At 49.9% G+C, this 20,490-nt stretch overlaps 1 protein-coding gene across 2 annotated transcripts in view; it reads right to left on the bottom strand.

Moving 5' to 3' along the window:
* Positions 1-5,764: 5,764 nt before the first annotated feature.
* The window catches only part of Gabbr2 (gamma-aminobutyric acid type B receptor subunit 2), a 360,155-nt gene continuing 345,429 nt past the window's right edge, over positions 5,765-20,490 (bottom strand). For both annotated transcript variants that reach the window (XM_040738666.1, XM_040738668.1), the window contains 3 exons: positions 18,761-18,890; positions 11,345-11,462; positions 5,765-8,324 (listed from right to left, as the gene is read on the bottom strand). In XM_040738666.1, coding sequence (XP_040594600.1) covers positions 8,159-8,324; positions 11,345-11,462; positions 18,761-18,890 — 414 coding nt within the window. In that variant the 3' untranslated portion in view covers positions 5,765-8,158. The remainder of the gene's footprint in view (positions 8,325-11,344; positions 11,463-18,760; positions 18,891-20,490) is intronic.

The following is a 20,490-nucleotide window of genomic DNA, read 5'->3' as shown; positions in this document are numbered from 1 at the left end:
TCTCTTGTTTTCTAATATGTCTGTTTTTTCAGTACTATCATTCTTGGTTATTTTGTTGTCGTTTACAGAGACCGGGTTTCTCTGCATAGCCCTGGATGTCCTGGAACTTGCTCTTTAGATCAGACTTGAATTCTTGAGTACTGGGATTAAAGGTGTGCACAACCATGCCCGGCTGTTTCAAAAAATGTTTTTTTATCATGCAGTGTGTGTGTATGTGCATGTGTGTGTGTATGTATGTGTGGGTATGTGCATTTGTGTGTATGTGTATGTGTGTGTGTGTGAGAGAGAGAGAGACAGAGAGAGAGAGAGAGAGAGAGAGAGAGAGAGAGAGAGAGAGAGAGAGAGAGAGAGAGAGAGAGAGAGCACATGGAGGACAGAGGGAGCAATTTGAAGAAGCCATCTCTCTCCTATCAGGTAAGTCTCAGTAAATGCCCTTACCCTCTGAGCATCTCTCTAGATCCTCTTCCTCCCTCCCCCCTCCTCTTCTTTCCAAGAGAACCAACTTTATTTAAAGCCATACATCCTCTGTGAGTAGGATGTAAAATAGATTCTGCAAGAAAATGTTTAAAATTATTTTGTATTATATATATATATTCACAGTTTACTTTACACTTATCTCTCTCTCTCTCTCTCGTGTGTGTGTGTGTGTGTGTGTGTGTGTGTGGTTGGCAGGTGTTCTGTAAAGTATTGAATGAGGTCATTGATGACTGATGGAAATGGAGGACAGAGAATCATCATTATCTCTGCATGTGTGCTCATGACATGATGGGACTTCAGAGGACAGGATGGGCTCCCTGTGCTACCTGACAGGACCTTGGAGCAAATGGCCCTTCCTTCAGTCAAATCTCACTTGATTGAACATAATGGAAATTCAGTTTCATGTGTCAACCCCAGCACTTAGCCAGAGAATCTTGAGAAAAACTGCCTGATATTGTACACATCAACACACTTTCATCTTGTATTCCATATTAAATTCTGAATGTATTCCAGGACAGCCTCCAAAGCCACAGAGAAACCCTATCTCGGAAAAAAAAATCCGAATGTAAAATAGATTCTGCAAGAAAAAAGTAACTTAAAATTATTTTGTATTATATATATGTATATTCACGGTTTATTTTACATTTATCTCTTGTGTGTGTGTGGTGTGTGTGGTGTGCATGTGTGTGTGGTGTGTGTGTGGGGTGTATGTGTGTGTGTGGGGTGTATGAGTGTGTGTGGTGTATGTGTGTCTGGTGTGGGGTATGTGTGTGGTGTGCGTGTGTGTGTGTGTGTGTGTGGTGTGCGTGTGTGTGTGGGGTATGTGTGTGGTGTGCGTGTGTGTGGTGTATGTGCGTGTGTGTGTGTGTGGTGTGAGTGCGTGCGTGCATGTGTGTGGTGTATATGTGTGTGGTGTATATGTGTGTGTGGTGTGCGTGCGTGCGTGCATGTGTGTGGTGTATGTGTGTGTGTGGTGTGCATGTGTGTGTGTGGTGTGCATGTGTGTGGTGTGTGAGTGTGTGTAGTATGTGTGTATGTGTGTGTGGTGTTTGTATGTGTGTGTAGTGTGTGTGTATGTGTGTGTGGTGTATGTGTGTGTGGTGTGTGTATGTGTGTGTGTGGTGTGTGTGTGGTGTGTGTATGTGTGTGGTGTGTGTATGTGTGTGTGGTGTGTGTATATGTGTGGTGTGTGTGGTATGTGGTGTATGTGTGTGTGTGGTGTGTGAGTGTGTGCATGTGTGTGGTGTGTGTGTGTGAGTGTGTGTGCACACTCGAATGCCATGGTGCACACATGGTCGGGGGACAACTTGCCAGAGCTAGGCTCTCTTCTTCCACCACATGGCCCTGGTGACTGAGCTCCTCTCATCAGGCTTAGCAACAAATGTCTTTACCCAGAACCATCTTTCTGTCCTGTAGCGATTTTGGCTTTTTTGAAGGCAGGGCTTCATGTAGCTCAGACTACCCTTGCTGTAGCCAAGGATGACTTTGAACTTCTGGTCCTCCTTGCCTCTGTCTCTCAAATGCTGAGGTTGTAGATTACAGGTGTGTACCATGCCCAGCTTATTTGTCTTTTTAGGTTTTTTAGTTTTTCTTTTTAGCACTGGGCATTGAGCCCAAGGTCTTGCATATGCCTGGCAAGTGTTGTACCATGGAGCCATAATCCTTGGTCTCTTATTTTGCATTTTTAAGAATGAGAAAATATGTAATACTTTTATTTTAATTTCCAGACTTCATTTCATTTCACAAAGCACTGAAAACTCCAGACCTCTGTGTTTTATGTTCTTGGAGGTCATTTTCTGGGAGAAGATGGGAAATCCTTGGTTTTGAGGTAGTAGGAACCCTCAAATATTCATTTCATCGGCGTTCAAGCTCTGTTTTTCGTATCCCAGCCTAGCACACTAGAGAGCTTTGAACTCTGGTAGAAGCCAACAGTAAGTAAGGCAAACAATGCCTGCTCCGATGTGAAATAACCCGCACCGCACCAGGAGCTAGAGCCGAACTGCGGCTCACGTCCCGAGAGTCACCTCTCCTGGCCTTGTGGGATCCCAGGACTACATGCGGATGGTCTCTGTGTTCACGCGTGCTGCAAAGCTACAGGGTGTCCACGCGTGCTGCGAAGCTAGAGGGCAGCTGTGCGTGACGTGCATGACCGGCTGCGTGCGGGGGGGGGACACCTCCAGCTCAGTCAGAGCCCTAACTGGAAATTGCCACTGGGATTACTAACAAGGAGCTCACACCTGGAATGTGCTAGAAAAGCCACTTCTGCCGAGCTATGCACAGAAAGAGCCCAGAGGAGACGCAGAGTGTGGAAGACCGCAGTGTTTCTTACCCAGTAAAGAGCGCTTCGAAGGCACGAGCAGACAGGTGCCGAGATGACCACTGTGTTCTGCCTTCTTAGCGGGCTGTAGACGATTCTCTAAACTCTGAAACCAAGAGACTTTGTCCCTGTGAAGTGGCATGTCATTGTTCCTCAGCAGACCTCCCGCAGGGCAGGAAATCCCTAAGCTGTAGGGCTCTTGGAGCGAGGGAGCAATGGGGACTTTTTGGTTAACCCAAGGTATCACCTTTTCTTCCAGGGCCGGAGACATGACTCAGTTTCAGGGGTCTGCTCTAGTGCCTTCCAAGCCAAGACTCCTAAGTAGCTATTTGATTAATATCCAGCAGGCAGTCTGCAGTCTCCACGGCACTTGCTCCCGCCAGCCTCGAACCCTCTGCAGCAAAGGCCTCTCGCTCTCTACATTGGAGCCTTTCCTCACGGGGCTCTCCATTCCGTTGTGTTTACTAAGTCAGAACCCGAGATGAGGGTCTTTGTGGAGTCTGTTGGAGTTTGTCCACTTTTGTGCTACCCTCTCACAGAGCTGGTACTTTCAGACCCGTGGCCCCCAAGGCCACGCAAGCATCTGTTGTGACATCTGCCTCAGAGTCTGGTGTCAACAGTGGTCAACAGAGACTTGACTCTGGTCTCCCACGGGCACCTCAAAGGCAGATGTCCTGAGGCCCTGGATCTCCAAGGGGCTATTTTGTGCATCTGACAGGCATGGCTCCAAGCTACTGACTGGCCTGTTTTCCTGTTGTCACCCAGCCTGGGCCAGAGGTTCTCAGTCTGGGGCCTGGATCCTTAGGAAATGCTCCAGGTCAATCTCAGGGGTCTGTAACTATTGTAACCCTGAGAAAAGGTAAGTTTCCATTTCAATAGTAAATAAGCATAATGGTTTATTTGCAGCTAGGTGCTTTTTTTTTTGACACAGGTTAAAGAAGCTGTAAAGAGAAGAAGGTGGGTATGTCCAAGCTCCTAACTCACACCCTGGCTGTGGGCCCCAGGACTCACCTGTCCTATGAGCTGAGAGCTTTTATCTGGGAGGGTGGTGTGAGAGTCACTCGTGTCTTCAGCCCTTGAGACACTCAGCCTCAGCCTATCGGCTCAGTGACATTACAGTCACAATTGCTATTGAGGTTACCTGTCCAGGACTGCCGCATGCACAGGCATGAACAACAGAGGTAGACTTGCTGTGGGGTTCTGTGTTAGAGATGTTCACTGCGGCTTAAGCAGGGATAAGCAGTGTGACAACAGAGACCTCAAACCAGGCTGGGGAGCCTAGAGTGATGCCTGAGGCAAGCTGGGCTCCCGCCCTGGCTGCACCAACTGCTATATTCCTCAGGAACCTCATCTAGCCCTCCATGTCAAGGTGGTTAATGTGTGTGTTTGTTTTTTCTTTTTAAAGATTTATTTATTTATTATGAATGCAACATCCTGCCTCCATGTATGTCTGCACATACCAGAGGAGGGCGCCAGATCTCATTACAGATGGTAGTGAGCCACCATGTGGTTGCTGGGAATTGAACTCAGGACCTCTGGAAGAGCAGTCAGCGCTCTTAACCTCTGAACCATCTCTCCAGCCCTTGTTTGTGCTCGATCTACACATTTGTCTGACTTCTCCCCTGAGTTTGTATCTGGCGGGAGCACGTGTAGGTAACTGTATAAAGATGGCGGACATCTGGCCTAGGGAGTGTCGCTCAGCTGGCAGAGGACCAGCCTAGCAAGCGCTGTGCTGTGAGCCTGGGCCTCAGCACTCCACGAACCTTGCCTGGTAGCACATGCCTGTAACCTAGTGCTTGACATGTGGAGGTAGAAAGATCAGAGGTTCAAGGTCACCCTTGGCTACACAGAGAATTCAAGGTTGCACAAGACAATCAAACAAACAAACATCAACAAGAGTAAAGCCGGTGGATGCTTTAAGGGTGTCCATGCATCAGCTCACAGCTGTCTGGAACTCCAGTTCTAGGGGATCCAATGCTTTCCCCTGGCCTCCACAGGCACTGCACACCCATTGCATACATATACATGCAGTCAAAACACCCATACATAGGAAAGAAAAAGCTGTCTGATGTTTTCCAAGACTGAGGATCCTGCTCCAGGTTTTTCCATCAGATTTTTTATTTTTATTTTGGTTCTTTTGAGGCAGGGTTTCTGTAATGTAGCCCTCATCAGAAGTCAGCCGGATAGGACAGTCCAGCCTTAGACTCTTAGCCCTCCAAACCGTGAGCTAAATAACCGTCAGGAGCTCATGGCGTGGGTTGGGCGAGACCGTGCAAACATGCGTGTATAAGGGAAGGCAGAGTTCTGGCCCAGAAAAGAGCAAGAGATGGTGAGAGGATTTCCTGCAGGAGACTTGGAGGATGGCTGAGCTGCAGGCTTGAGGGCTTGGGAGAAAGTGCAAACAGCCTTTGGACGGCACCTTGGGATACAGGGGAGTCCTGGCAACAGGATCCAGTTTGAGCTAAGCCAGATGAAAGGAGCCATTTCAAGAATTTGAGGGAGGTCTACTCAATCAGCAGACAAAGAGGTGGCATGCCTCGGGACTCTAGAAACAAGTCCCTGAAGACTGCGGCTCTGTCAGCACTCAGCCCCTCATCTCATCGCTCTCTCTATGATTTTTCTCTTTTGTGGCAGAGTAAATCACTCTTCATGGAAGGAAGGAATTTATTGACACAGCTTAGGTCATGTTCCTACCCTTGGAATGATCAGAAGTTAAGGTCAAGCTGGGTGTGGTAGGAGGCTGGAGGATCGAGTTCAAGGCTAACATTGGCAGAATAGGGAGACCCAGCCTAAAAATGAATGAATAAATATGTAAAGAAATGAAGCTGGGGGTCACGTGGCTACAGACTCTGTGACTGTCAATAGAACGCAAAGGAAGGGAAGGACAGTGCCCAGCGGCCACCTCGGAGTCATCCCGAGTTCCAATGCCAGGATTTCCCATTTTGGAAAGAATGGGCATTAAAACCAATAGGATTTTTTCCCCTTTTATTCATAAAAACAAATTTGCAACAATTTATTAAAAATTGATACCATGCAGTGGGGTGAGAGAAACTCCTCATTTACATTTGATTCTGCCTGTTCCGGTCTAGTTGAAAGCAGTTTTGTGTGTGTGTGCACTAACGTCATTGGAAGATGCCCTCGGGCGGAAGCCTCTAGGAAATGGACCGCGTGTTTGCTGCATATAAAAGAACAGAACCAGTATATAGCCAGAATCACTTTGTGGGGCTTGTTAATTGCAGAGACATTAAGAAAAAATGGGTGAACCTACAGGATTAGTAGACAGAGATGTATCTTGTGGGTTTACCTAGAAGACGGAGCACGGTTTGGAGTCACAAGGGATTTACAGACACAAGCTCACCTCCGACAATCCAATACTTTTGTTTTTTTCTTTCCTGCTATGCTGGAGTAATATTTCTACAGGTTTTTTTTGTCTGTATACATTATGTACAGTTAATTATCTCTTTCCCTTTGAAAAAAATTAATGTGATCTTTTAAATAAAATTTGGTTTTGGTGAAATCAAAGAAGGAAATACTGGTTAACACAGTGAGTGACGACATGGAGTTTTAGTGCCTAAACAGAGAATGACATCAACTTGACCTGTGATGTGTTGACATGTTTTCCCCCTTAAAAGCTACAGAACCTCCGTAACCTCTCTTTGAGGGAGGGGAGGGGAGAGCTATGCTACGTGAGTTAGGGTGTTTTGAAATGTTGGCGATGGTAACTCCCGTGGGCCTTTTCATCACAGCCTGGTGGTTGACAGCAGTGTGTTCCTGACTGCTGTGGTCTGGGAAGAGATTATTGCCTGCTTGTCGAAGCTGCCGTTAGGATTCTTTAGGGGGTGAGCGAGCCGCTCGGTTGTGCAGACTCCCCTGGACGGTGCCATTCAGGCCTTTAGCAAAGAACGAACCTGTCTAGGAATGTCAGAAGAGTCCTGAGCCTCCCTCCCGCTGGGCTGTCCCTGCGAAGGGGGCCTCGCTGGGAGCTTCTCTGGGCCACACCGTACCCCCAGCTAGTGGGAGGGCTGAAGGTCTTAGTCACACTAATACCTCACAGGTCAGGGCTGCTTCACAGTGCAAAGCTCTCCTGGGTGAGCTGAGTGTCCATCCCCAGAGTGACCCTGTGAGGTAGGCAGGATGTGGGTGTTATTTCAACCCCAGTCTGTTACAGAGGGGAAACTGAGGCTCAGAGAGACACTGGTGACTTGCCCAAGGTCGTGGAGGGAGTCTGAGGGGACTGAGGACTCAAATCCAGGTCGGACTCCTGGGCCGGTGCTCTTTGGGGTTCAGGGAAGAATGATGAGAGAACCAGCCTGCTGACTGCCCCCCCCCCAGCGACACCAGCGGGGTCACACATGGGCCCGGCTGGAGGGGCACTGAAAGGCTACCTTCTGGAAGCCAGGGAGCCCTGGGTCAGCAACTTTCTCTCCTGGAACACAGGGATGACTTTTAGCAGAATGCCCCTGATTCACTTTGGTCAGAAACAAAGTCAGTGGGGGTGGAGTGGGGGGGGAGAATCCTAGCAGCCCTTGGGTCCCCATGGGAGAGGTTAAAGTGCACAATCTTTCCTTATCATGTTTTCTGGGAGCAGACATTCCATGATTAGCTCAGGTGGCTCCCCTTATTACCGGGAACCCTAAAATTGAACACAAGGACATAGCCAACATGGTGGGTTCGTGACAGACCGTCAGCTGAACACTGCAGAGCTGTCTGCAGTGCGGCGCCCTGAATCCCCACAGTCCCCAGAACCGGTGTTATTGTGTTAATGTGTGGCATTTATCAGAGAGTAGCAAACATCTCTCTTCTGATCAATGTACCCTGGGGAGCATGCTCAGCTGCCTGCTCCGGTCCCCGGACCCAGGGCGGTGTCTGTCTACCCTTCCTGCTGACTCCCTGGTCCAGGGAGGCTCTGGTGGACCAGGCCAGCTGCTGGGGACCTAGTGGCCCTGCTCACCTTCTTCCCCAGCGTGGAGAAGGGCTGGTGTGTGGGGGCGGGCATCGCCGATGACGTGTGTGCAGAGTGCAGAGGCCATTTCTGCAGAGCCCTTGCTCTGGCCACTTGGTGAGGATGGCTGGAGTCTGCGTCCTCTCTCCTGTGTCTAGAGTTTCATTTGTTTTTGCAAGTTTCAGGCATCCCAACTCCTCTTTCTTTGTAGCCATTGCCATTCCTCTCCCTCATGAGAGTAAGACCTTCACAGATAAGGCTCGAGGTCGGTGCCGAGTCCGTCTCTGCCCGAGCGCCATTCCAGCGGCCTGGAGAGGCAGCACAGTGTTCAGCTCCTCACCGCCGTCAGTGTGCCAGTGGCAGGCGCCTTGGCCCAGCATGGTGCTGTCCCCGGGGAGGCCCCGGCCCCAGGCCTCCTACCCCTACAGGCCCGAAACCATGACTCGGAAAGAGGGTGGCACGTGTCTGTGGCGGGGGCTGGCGGTAGGGCTGACACAGGGGCTGGCGCAGCTGGCGTCCACGCCTCCGATGGACGGGAGGTAGGCGTGGTGGAGGATCGGGAGCTGGAGGGACAGCCGGCGCTGGATGCTGCAGGAAAGGGAGACAGGGTCAGTGAGGGGTGGCTGCTCTCCTGAGAGACCCTTGCTCCCACTTTGACTCAACTATTCTAAGTGTAGGACTCTGTGTCCTCTTAAATCCAAGGTCTGTTGGCTCAATAGTCTAAACCTTTAGACACGAAGCAGGCATTTGACAGAGGTTCACAAATACCTACTGTCGCCCTGGGAATAGCCAGGAAAGCTGGCAGGAACAAGATAGCATCTTGCCACCTCCCTATCCGCCCATGGTGGAGGCTTGCTGACTCCTGTAGCTATCAGGGCAGAATTATGAGGACCCAAGCAACGCTTCACACATAGGTACCACTCACCTTGAGTTACACAGGCCTCTGTGGGATACAGCTTTCCATCCCAGGCCCCAGCTTTCAATCCCAGACTTCCCAGCTGCCTGCTGCCTCCTCCCTGCCCTCTGCCACCGCGGTACCCAGCAGCCCATCCCTCCCAGCAGACTCCTTTCTGGCCAATCAGCTTCTTTGGTGATTAACCCTGCCACCCTAACATTCGGAAGTCACAAGAGGGGGCAGGCAGGGAAAATGCACGCCCCCATGTGGTCCCTAAGATCTCTCCAAATGCTCTGGATGTCTCTTCTGACTTTTCTCCCCCAAGTCCCGGCCTCTGGTGGCTCATTTCTGTGCTCCTTGTGTTTTTACATTTCTGTGTCCCATCTGGAAAAGGACTCCTCTGGAGCTCATGACCCAGTTCAAGGACCATCCTCGTTGTGCTACCTTCTGTGGGAGTGAGCCCCTTCCTTGGCAAAGTCCCCGGAACTCTCGGAAACAAACCAGATGCTGGAGAGGGGACGAGCTGGCGGCAAGGCGACTGGCACGGTACTGATGGAGGAGGGATAGGAGGGGAAAGCTAGCTGCCCTCGGCCTCCCCTCTCCTGGCCGTATCCTAAGGACTGAAGTCAGTGAGTAACTCTAGTTTCTTTCTTTCTTTCTTTTTAAGACAGGGTTCTCTGTGGCTTTGGAGGATGTTCTAGCAGTAGTTCTTGTAGACCAGGCTGCCTCCCGAGGGCTGGGATTAAAGGCGTGCGCCACCACGCTGTAGCTTTAGTTTCTAAAAAGGCTTGTTTATAGGGAATGCGCCCAGGGGAAGGCTTCCTGCTCCCAGAGGCATTCGCTGGGTTTTGCATTGCAGTGCCTCTCAGGCTGCATTCCAGTATCCGGATTCTCAGGGGCAAACTCAACCCAACACAGGTCCTCACAAAGAACAACAGAAAGAAAGAGCATCGCTACCCCTGTCAAGAAGACAAAGACAGACAGAAGGCTCCTGCAATTGTTTAGGGAAATAGCAGAGAAGCAGAACTGGGGGGAGGGGGGCTGGGTCCTCGCCTCTGCAGAGTCAGGAGGGTGACTTTGTGGCGAAGGCCCTCAATCCCAAAAGAGTGTATTTCAGAGTTTACTCAGGGCCTGGTGGCTTCTGAGATGTGTGTGCATATGAAATGTATTCCTGGCCCCCAAGGGCCTTTCTCTCAGGAAGACTTCTTGTACACATCAACGTCTACAGAGGAGAGGGCTGGGGATTTTGTAGTTGGAATCCCGAGCTGGAATTAGGCTGGGGTCCTGGCAGCAGAGGGGACATTCAAAATTCATAGAGAAACATCTGGGCTCTCTTTGCTGACAGCAGACACAATGGAGGGAGCCTGGGACCCAGGCATCTTCCCTGTCTAATTGCTAAACTGTCTCACAGCCAAAGCTGCATAGCTTCTGCCCTCTGCCTCAAGGTTTCTCATAATCTCCAGACAGCCACCAGCCCTTTCTCTCTTCAGTTTGGCCAAATTATAAATCAATCCACTTTCTGTTACCTAATTTGTATTTTAAATTTCTTTTGGGATCCAGGGAAACAAAGCCAGCAGCTTAGGGACCCGAGTAACTGATAATACCTATATGTTGAAAATAAGTTAAACATGTGTGATGTCAGTTATGATCATTTCTTAGGGCAGGATCTGTTGGCTGAGCATCCCGGAGAAAAGGGGAACTGAAGAATACGCTTGGGCATAGGGAAAGGTGCCCATTCAAGCAGCCTGGGCAAGGCAGTCTGTCTAGGTGACGGGGTGTACCCTATGTTTTGGGAGTCAAGGCATTCTCCTGTTTGCTATGATCCCACTACCCTTCCCCCAGTCAATACATGATTGGCAGGAGCTCACCCAGCACCGGGACCTGAGTTCAGTGCAGGGGACTTCCAGGTTTGCCTCTCTCTGGTGGTGGTGGACTAAGAACTGTTATGTGTCCCGTAACACCGGGAAGTGTTCTGAGAGGCAAGCTGGCCAGTCTCAGAACTTGCTGTGTTGATGACTAAATAATATCCTATGGCCTGGGTGACTTGCTTCCTTTATTGATTCCCATTTGCTTGTCACTTCCCAGAAGCCACGTGTCAGAGTTTGCGTATCTATCCCCTGCTTCCGATACGCCAGAGTGAGCTCAGGTCACCGGTGGGGAGAGAGCTGAGATGCGCAGGTGTTTTATGTCCTCTCTAGTCCACCCTATTTAAAACGGCAGTCCCCTTCCCTGCTTCCCTTATCTCCAAAGCACCTCCAACGAGCATGCTGTGCCTTGCCTTTTTAATTAATGAATCAGCCTTCCAAAGAGAATGGAGACTGTACAAGACATGGCTCGACGGAAAGAAGGGACCCTTGTTTTGAACACTGCGTCTGTCTGACACTAACCGGTTTCAGTTATCACTGAGCATACGAGTTTCACAAGGTTATGGTATGCACACATCAAGAGCAGTGTGCTCTGGTGGAGACCATGGGGTTTAATGTTGGATAGTACAGAGTTCGAATCCTACTTCCTTCGCTCAAGTACTGGGTGAGCTGGTATGGGCTACCTCCTCCTTTTGGATATTAGTTTTCTCACCTGTACAAAGAGCATTGCAGTATGGCTGCGTTACTGGATCACGCAGAGCTCAGATGTGATAATGGCTGTGAAGCTGCTGTGCACACCGCAGACACCTGTGCTGGGGACACAGTTCGCACGTGGACAAGGTACTTACTGCTCTGGGGAGTTGATGTCTTCTATGGGATCTTTGCATGTTCTAGAGGGCTCTGATGTGTTCCACTGTAGCTGGGGGGTTTGATCGAGGTGATTTTTTAAAATGGCCTTTTCTCCATCTGTTGAAAACAGCATCACACACTTGGTTAAGTTAGTTTTAAAAAAAATCAGCCATAGGACCTGGAGGGTGCTGTCCCTGGAATAATAGAGTCCGTGATTCCTTGCCTTTCCCTGAGCCAGGGTGTGTCCCCCCGGCCCCTCTGGACCCAGGCGATGAGTTGAGAAGCTGCCATCCATGGACAACAGTCGTGGGCTGGGGAAGTGTGTGGCTGATCTGTTCTCTTTCAATTCAAGAAAAAAAAAAAGCAGGATGGGAATCAAGTGGACTGATGTGGGCTGTGTATCTTAGACTGAGGAACTCTAGCACTAAAGTACTTCCTGTTGGGCATAGTGATATAGTGAGAAAGGATAAGACTCTCTATGAAGTAGTTACCTAAACTCTGGGGACCACCACACAAAAAAGGATGCGTGTGACCACAGGCAATGGCTTCCAAAACATCTGGAGACATTAGAGAAATGTGGAGTCTGTACCCGGCCCAAGAGATTTGGGCTTGCTTGGCAGGAGAGGCACATCAGTTCTTTTGTTAGGTTTTCCTGTCATGGGGGATGGTATAGGTATGTGATTTTTGCATCCATGTGAGTTGATCCACATTATTCATGGATTCTGCATTTGCAAACTCATTTGCTTTCTAAAATGGACTTGTCAGCCTGCAATCAATACTCCAGATGCACCGTGGTCTTTAAAAATTTTTTTGATGCATATGATGTGTGAGCAATTTTGAGTTGCTGTGTGAGCAATTGTGAGCTGCCTGGCATATACGTTCCAGCCCGAGGCAAGCCTCTTTTTTGTGCGGCTTCCACACCCTTCTGTCCTTGAAGCTGTTTTAGTGCTGCTTGACACATTTTGTTTTTTTCTGTTGGCAACTTTCCTGTTTAAAATGGTCCCCAAGTGTAGTGCGGAGTGTTCCTAAAACTCAGGTGTCAGGCAAGCTTCACTAGGCACAAGGCACAAGCTATACTGCTGCTGGCCATTGCACGGTGACGCTGAATGGGGACAGTGTGTGCTAGGAAGGGGACATGCACAGAACAGAGCAGGATACTGACCGGCTGACAGAAATTGTCAACCTGGGAGGAGCTCACAGGAGCTTCTCCCTGTGTTTGCCACTACTCATGGTGACCTTCCAGACCATAACCGTACCGATGCCACGGCTAGCCAGTGTTGGCTGCGAAGCCCCAGTGCTGCGGTCTGAACGTGTCCTTTTAAGTTCACGGCTTTATTTATCTATTTGAGGTGGGATGCCATCATGCTGCCCAGGCTGGTCTTGAATTGCTGGATTCAAATGATCCCCCTGCCTCAGCCTTCTGGGTTGCTAGAGCTACAGGCGCATGCCTCTGCACATAATTAAGAGGTGAGTTAAGAGGTGGTGACTTCAGAAGGTGAATCCCTTAGGGAAGAGTTTAGTGTCCTCCTAAAGGGGCTCAAGGGACAGAGTTGGAGCCTGTTCTGTCCCTTCTGCTTGTGAGGGAATTGTTTTCCAGAGGATGAAGTGGTCCAGGCACCATCTCAGAAGCAGAGGCGAGGACCTCTTCAGACACTGAGCCTACCAATGCTCTCGTTCCGGGCTCCTGATCTCTAGAGCTACAAGAAAATACGTTTATGTTATGTTTTCCCCTCCCTCCCTCCCTCCCTCCCTCCCACCCTCCCTCCCTCCCTCCCTCTTTTCCCTCCTCCTCCTTTGCGTGTGGTGTAGGGCGTTTACGGTGTATTTATATTGTGAGTGTCACTCCCCGGTGTATTTATATTGTGAGTGTCACTCCCCGGTGTATTTATATTGTGAGTGTCACTCCCCGGTGTATTTATATTGTGAGTGTCACTCCCCGGGCACCCTGCCACACACCTTTGTATCCCTCAGGTATTGACCATCTTCCACCTTTTGTTTTTAGTCTCTGAGATGAGGTCTCTCATGGCCTGGGAGCTGCCCAGGTAGGCTGCCTCCCCGTCCTGGGATGACAGCATTCGCCCTTACACTGGGCTTTTCACGAGGGTTCTGGAGATTAAACTCAGGTCCTTCAAGTGCTTTGCCAACTGAACTCTCTGCCCCGCCCCTGTGTCTGTGGCGCTTGACTGCCGAGTTTGTGTTACTTGGCTATAGTGGCACGGAATCTACGACAGAGACAGTGCCGACAGCAGAACAAAATGTCTACGCCAGCAGCTGCTTCCTTTCTTTTAAGATTACCCACCTTATTTTATGTGCATTGCATCCTCTGAAGCTGGAGTTAAGGATGGTTTTGAACCATCACGGTAGAGCTGGGAAATCAAACAGGTCTTAACCACCCAACCAGTTCCCCAGCCTCTTAGCTGTTTGCTTAACAACATATAGTTTTAAAAATCAGCATCTTCACCAGGCATGGTGGCACACGACTCTAATCCTAGCGCTCAGGAGGCAGAGGCAGATCAGTGAGTTTGAGGCCAGCCTGGTCTATAAAGCAAGTTCCAAGACAGCTTGGGCTACACAGAAAAACCCTGTCTTGAAAAATAATCAAAAACCCAAAACAAGCAAACAAAAACCAAAACCAAAAAACCCACCCCTCACCAAAACAACAAACCAACAAACCACGACAACAAATGAGCCCTTACTATACAGCCCAGGCTATCCCCAAATGAGCCCTTACTATACAGCCCAGGCTATCCCCAAATGGGCACCTTACTATACAGCCCAGGCTATCCCCAAATGGGCACCTTACTATACAGCCCAGGCTATCCCCAAATGAGCCCTTACTATACAGCCCAGGCTATCCCCAAATGAGCACCTTACTATACAGCCCAGGCTATCCCCAAATGAGCCCTTACTATACAGCCCAGGCTATCCCCAAATGAGCACCTTACTATACAGCCCAGGCTATCCCCAAATGGACTCCTTACTATACAGCCCAGGCTATCCCCAAATGGGCACCTTACTATACAGCCCAGGCTATCCCCAAATGGACTCCTTACTATACAGCCCAGGCTATCCCCAAATGGGCACCTTACTATACAGCCCAGGCTATCCCCAAATGAGCACCTTACTATACAGCCCAGGCTATCCCCAAATGAGCCCTTACTATACAGCCCAGGCTATCCCCAAATGAGCACCTTACTATACAGCCCAGGCTATCCCCAAATGGACTCCTTACTATACAGCCCAGGCTATCCCCAAATGGGCACCTTACTATACAGCCCAGGCTATCCCCAAATGAGCACCTTACTATACAGCCCAGGCTATCCCCAAATGGGCACCTAACTATACAGCCCAGGCTATCCCCAAATGGACTCCTTACTATACAGCCCAGGCTATCCCCAAATGGGCACCTTACTATACAGCCCAGGCTATCCCCAAATGAGCACCTTACTATACAGCCCAGGCTATCCCCAAATGGGCACCTTACTATACAGCCCAGGCTATCCCCAAATGAGCACCTTACTATACAGCCCAGGCTATCCCCAAATGGGCACCTTACTATACAGCCCAGGCTATCCCCAAATGGGCACCTAACTATACAGCCCAGGCTATCCCCAAATGGGCACCTTACTATACAGCCCAGGCTATCCCCAAATGGGCACCTTACTATACAGCCCAGGCTATCCCCAAATGAGCACCTTACTATACAGCCCAGGCTATCCCCAAATGAGCCCTTACTATACAGCCCAGGCTATCCCCAAATGAGCACCTTACTATACAGCCCAGGCTATCCCCAAATGGACTCCTTACTATACAGCCCAGGCTATCCCCAAATGGGCACCTTACTATACAGCCCAGGCTATCCCCAAATGGACTCCTTACTATACAGCCCAGGCTATCCCCAAATGGGCACCTTACTATACAGCCCAGGCTATCCCCAAATGAGCACCTTACTATACAGCCCAGGCTATCCCCAAATGAGCCCTTACTATACAGCCCAGGCTATCCCCAAATGAGCACCTTACTATACAGCCCAGGCTATCCCCAAATGGACTCCTTACTATACAGCCCAGGCTATCCCCAAATGGGCACCTTACTATACAGCCCAGGCTATCCCCAAATGAGCACCTTACTATACAGCCCAGGCTATCCCCAAATGGGCACCTAACTATACAGCCCAGGCTATCCCCAAATGGGCACCTAACTATACAGCCCAGGCTATCCCCAAATGGACTCCTTACTATACAGCCCAGGCTATCCCCAAATGGGCACCTTACTATACAGCCCAGGCTATCCCCAAATGAGCACCTTACTATACAGCCCAGGCTATCCCCAAATGGGCACCTTACTATACAGCCCAGGCTATCCCCAAATGAGCACCTTACTATACAGCCCAGGCTATCCCCAAATGGGCACCTTACTATACAGCCCAGGCTATCCCCAAATGGGCACCTAACTATACAGCCCAGGCTATCCCCAAATGGGCACCTTACTATACAGCCCAGGCTATCCCCAAATGGGCACCTTACTATACAGCCCAGGCTATCCCCAAATGAGCACCTTACTATACAGCCCAGGCTATCCCCAAATGGACTCCTTACTATACAGCCCAGGCTATCCCCAAATGGGCACCTTACTATACAGCCCAGGCTATCCCCAAATGGGCACCTAACTATACAGCCCAGGCTATCCCCAAATGGACTCCTTACTATACAGCCCAGGCTATCCCCAAATGGGCACCTTACTATACAGCCCAGGCTATCCCCAAATGGGCACCTAACTATACAGCCCAGGCTATCCCCAAATGGACTCCTTACTATACAGCCCAGGCTATCCCCAAACCCACAGTCATCCTGGCTCCTGTTTTTTTTTTTTTAAGGTTTATTTATTATGTATACAGCGTTTTGCCTCCAGGCCAGAAGAGGGCACCAGATCTCGTTACAGATGGTTGTGAGCCATCATGTGGTTGCTGGGAATTGAACTCAGGACCTCTGGGAGAGCAGCCAGTGCTCTTAACCTCTGAGCCATCGGCTCTTAACCTCTGAGCCATCTCTCCATCCCCCCGGCTCCTGTTTTAAAGCGAAAAAGAACAGCCCCTCTGGGACTTCTTAGGATCCTATCACTGGGTTTCTCCCAGTGCTTCTTGGCTTCACCTCTAATGTTTACATCTGTGTCCATCCCAGGCGAACTTTCACGTTACAAAGTCAAGTACAAAGTACCAGGAAGATCTGCCTCTACTCTTCCCACGTGACTGCTCCTGTATCCCAGAGGAGTTACCTGAAAGAATCTCCCTCCACTAATCTGAAGTGCTCTCCTTTGTAAAATACTAGAAACATTAGGACTGGTTTTTTTGGGGGAGGGGTTCTCAATACACAGTTCTGGCTGGTATGGAACTCACAAAGACCTGTCTGCCTCTGCCTCCAGAGTACTGGGATTAAAGGTGTGTGCCACTGTGTTTAAACTTCTTTAGAACTGCTTTAATGAAAATGTTTCTTTACAATTAACATTTTATGTATTGTGTGTGTGCGGGTGTGTGTGTGTGTGTGTATGTCTGTGTGTATACATGTGTGTGACTTTTAAAGCCTGCACACACTTATAATCCTAGTACTTTCAGGTGGAGACAGGAAGAGTGGGAGTTCAAGACCATCCTTGGCTAACTACATTGAAAATTCCAGGCTAGCCTGGGCTTCATGTGACCTTCTCTCAAACTATTAATATAGATTCTTCTACAGTAAGAACACTGTAAGGGAAGGGGAGGGGGATGAAAAAGGAAAAATATGATAATAAAAGCAAAATATTTTCATCGATTTAAACACAGATTTTGTGTGTGTGTCACTGGAGGCTGAACTCAGAGCCCAGATAGGCAAGTCCTCTACAGTGAGCTGCAGTCACAGCCCCTAAGACAACTTTATAACAAACGATGCCTAGCAGCAGGGGAGTGTGTACATGGAAAGTAGCAGGATGCTTGCCACTGTGCTCCGCAGTACCACGCCTTTCCCATAACACACTGCGGACACGCTTGCTCTCTGGTCCTTAAAAAGCTGCACCTACACACATACTCACATATAGCTGTGGTGGTTTGACTAGGTATGGCCCCATGGCCTCAGGTGTTTGAACGATTGGCCCCTAGGCAGTGGCAACTATTAGGAGGCGTGGCCTTGTTGGAGGAAGTGTGTTGCTGTGGGGGTGGACTTGGAGGTTGTATATGCTTGAGCTATGCCCAGTGTGGCACACGGCCTCCTTCTGCTGCCTGCGTATCAAGATGTAGGACTCTCAGCTCCTTCACCAGCACAGTGTCTGCCTGCAGGCCACCACGTCCTGCCATGATGATAATGGACTAAACCTCTGTAAGCCAGCCCCAATTAAATGTTTTTTTTAAAGAGTTGCCCGTGGCCAAAGTGTCTTTTCACTGCTATCAAAACCATAAGACAGGCCACGTGCCTCTGTATGTGTGTGTATACATCATAATGTTAGCTTCTTGCACTTGGAGATCTACCTCACAGCTTTTTAAAAAAACTTGAAAGAGATTTTTTAATTTTGATGTGTATGTGTGTGCCTGTATGAGTTTATGTGCTCCACAGGCATGCAGATACCCAAGGGGGCCAGAAGAGGGCATCAGACACCTGGAAGTTGAAGTTGGTGTAGGTGCTGTGAACTGAACCCAGGTCCTCTCAAGAGTTTTAGTGTTCTTAGCTATTGAGTTATCTCTCCAGCCCCTTTGATCCTCCCACCCTTGCTGGGGATGGAAGCCAGGGCCTCAAACATGATAGCAGACACTCTGCCACTCAGCTATCCCCCTTCCTTACCTCACTTGTAAGTGGCTGTACAATGTGCTCTGTTGTTTCACAACTATCGAAATCACTTTAAATGATGTACATGAACGTTGGTGGTAGTCTTTCTCACCTACCAGTGATGTATTTCCAAGGGTAGATGCCTGCCTGGGAGGCTGCTAACTCAAGTTTAACATTTTGTGTTTGTGGAGGGCTAGCCTGCTATCCAACACCACAGTCAAACGTCCTCTTCCAAGCATCCCACCCACACTGGCTTTTGCTGAGAAGCAGACAGAGTGGCCCATGCCACGGTGACCTAGATGAGCTGCTTCATAAACGGTGAAATGCCGTTTGAAGAAGTAACCATAAGTCACATGCTGAGGAACAGAGAGGGAAATAAGGCGTGTCCCTGTCAGAACTCTGGGACACTGCTGTGTCCAAGTAGGCGCGGTGCCTGAGGGTGAGGAGCTAGAGCTCAGGACTGGGGGTGTGGGGGCAGACTGTGCGCAGACTCGAAACTGTAGGCAGGAGATGAGGGCCGCAGGCCAGCTCTGCCTGTGTGCACGGCCCAGGGCAGCCCCAGGCTCTTAGGGAGTCTCACTTTCCCCTAAGTGATGGGTCCCATCTCTGGGCCCTGCCTCTTCTCACCTGAGCTCTCTGTGAAGTTGCCCAGGCTGAGGATGTCGTTGAGTTCTTGGTAGTGGTTCTGCTTGATGTATGTGGTCTTCTCTGGAGTGTCTTGTAGCTGCATGGTGACTTCTTCCAAGTCTTTGTCCAGCTGGAAGACAAGTTCCAGCTGAGACCAAGGCCCCAGCCCCAGCCCCTGCCCCGCCCACCAGGGTTCTGCCTCTGCATCTTTCTTTCTTTAGGTTTTTTTTTGAGACAGGGTTTCTCTGTGTAGCCCTGGCTGTCCTGGCACTTGCTCTGTAGACCAGGCTGGCCTCAGACTCAGAGGTCTGCCTGCCTCTGCCTCCTGGCTGCTAGGACTAAAAGCGTGTACCACCACCGCCCAGCATGACCTCTGCATCTTGAGAAGAACTTGGTTGCACTCATTCAAGCAGGAACCCAGAGGAGATGGACCAGAGCTGTCTGGGCTTGAGCCTTGAGGGGACCAAGCAAGCCCAGGAGGCAGCGTAAGGCACAGGGGACAGGCCAGCTCAGGCGGCACTTGGTGGCTTGTAACCTCAGACTCTATTTGTAGCACCGGGACGCCACACTTCCTACCTCGTAGGGTGGACGGAGACTTGGTGAGATGATGCATGCGGAGTTTAGCCCAGTGCCTGACACACAAAGAGGGGACCAGCTGCTGGAGGACTGTCAGTGATATCATTACACATCAGACCCCCAGCCAGGACGCCTGGAGGCAGAGATCACAGGCATCTCTGAGGCCCACACTATCTTACAGGCTCCAGTCACTGGGGTCACCTGGGGGAGCTGAGCATGATGGGGCTCAGTCATGCTCAGGTTAGAGAAGAATCTGGGCTGAGCCAGGGGGGCATGTGCCATGGTGGGCAGTGTTAGTTGGCATGGCTAGTGTGTATCCTACAACAGAACAGAGTGAGTCATAGTAACTGTGAATTACTCTTCTGAGGTCAGGGGCACACTTGCTGCTTAATAAGTTTCTGCATGAAAGGAAAAATACTCTTATTTGTGTGTGCTACACAGTGGCGGGGCTGGGAGTGGAGGATGGGCCCAACGGGAAGTCAGACTGTGGCCCAATTCTGGGGCAAACAAAGCCTCGCTGGGGCGCTCAGCAGCGGCCCAGACTTCCCACAGTGGGAGATTACACTGCTGGAAGGAAGTGTAATCCATGGTGCTATGCTATTGCCTGTCATAGACGTCTGATATTAAGACAGAACTAACAACGGGCTCAGAGGGCAGAGGCTGATTCTTCCTCGCCACAGAGGCGGATGAGGGATGCTCTGTCTTGAAGCATTTCAGGTGCATGGACCAAGTGTGCTGGCCCTCTCTGTATGGTGGGGCTCCATGAGCCTAGTAGAGGTCACTGGATCTAGCAAGTGAAGACACAGAAGTTCCAGTGGAATTTGGAATTTAAACCTCAGAGAGCAAAAGCCCTCTTTGCAATTTAGGTATAGCCTGCGCTTGGTGTGGAGTATGCCCTTTCCTGAAAACGCGATTGGTCGTTTAGCTGATGTTCAGATTTTACTGGGCATCCTATATCTAATCTAGCAACTGGCTTCTTCCCTGAAAGTAAGAGACTAAATTTCCCAGCATCCTCTGTGGCTAAGTGAGCTCATGAAAATTTTGGCAGCACAGGGAGGGAGGCAGAACTAAACTGTGTGGCTTTTTTTTTTTTTTTGGCTGTGTGTGTGTCATTTCCTTAAGAAGTGATCCCTTGTGTGGGCTTTCTGTGTCTT

This window comes from Mesocricetus auratus, unplaced genomic scaffold, assembly GCF_017639785.1.
Source record: "Mesocricetus auratus isolate SY011 unplaced genomic scaffold, BCM_Maur_2.0 Super-Scaffold_6730, whole genome shotgun sequence".
NCBI classification, from domain to species: Eukaryota; Metazoa; Chordata; class Mammalia; order Rodentia; family Cricetidae; genus Mesocricetus; species Mesocricetus auratus.
This window is presented reverse-complemented; position numbering and strand designations above follow the sequence as displayed.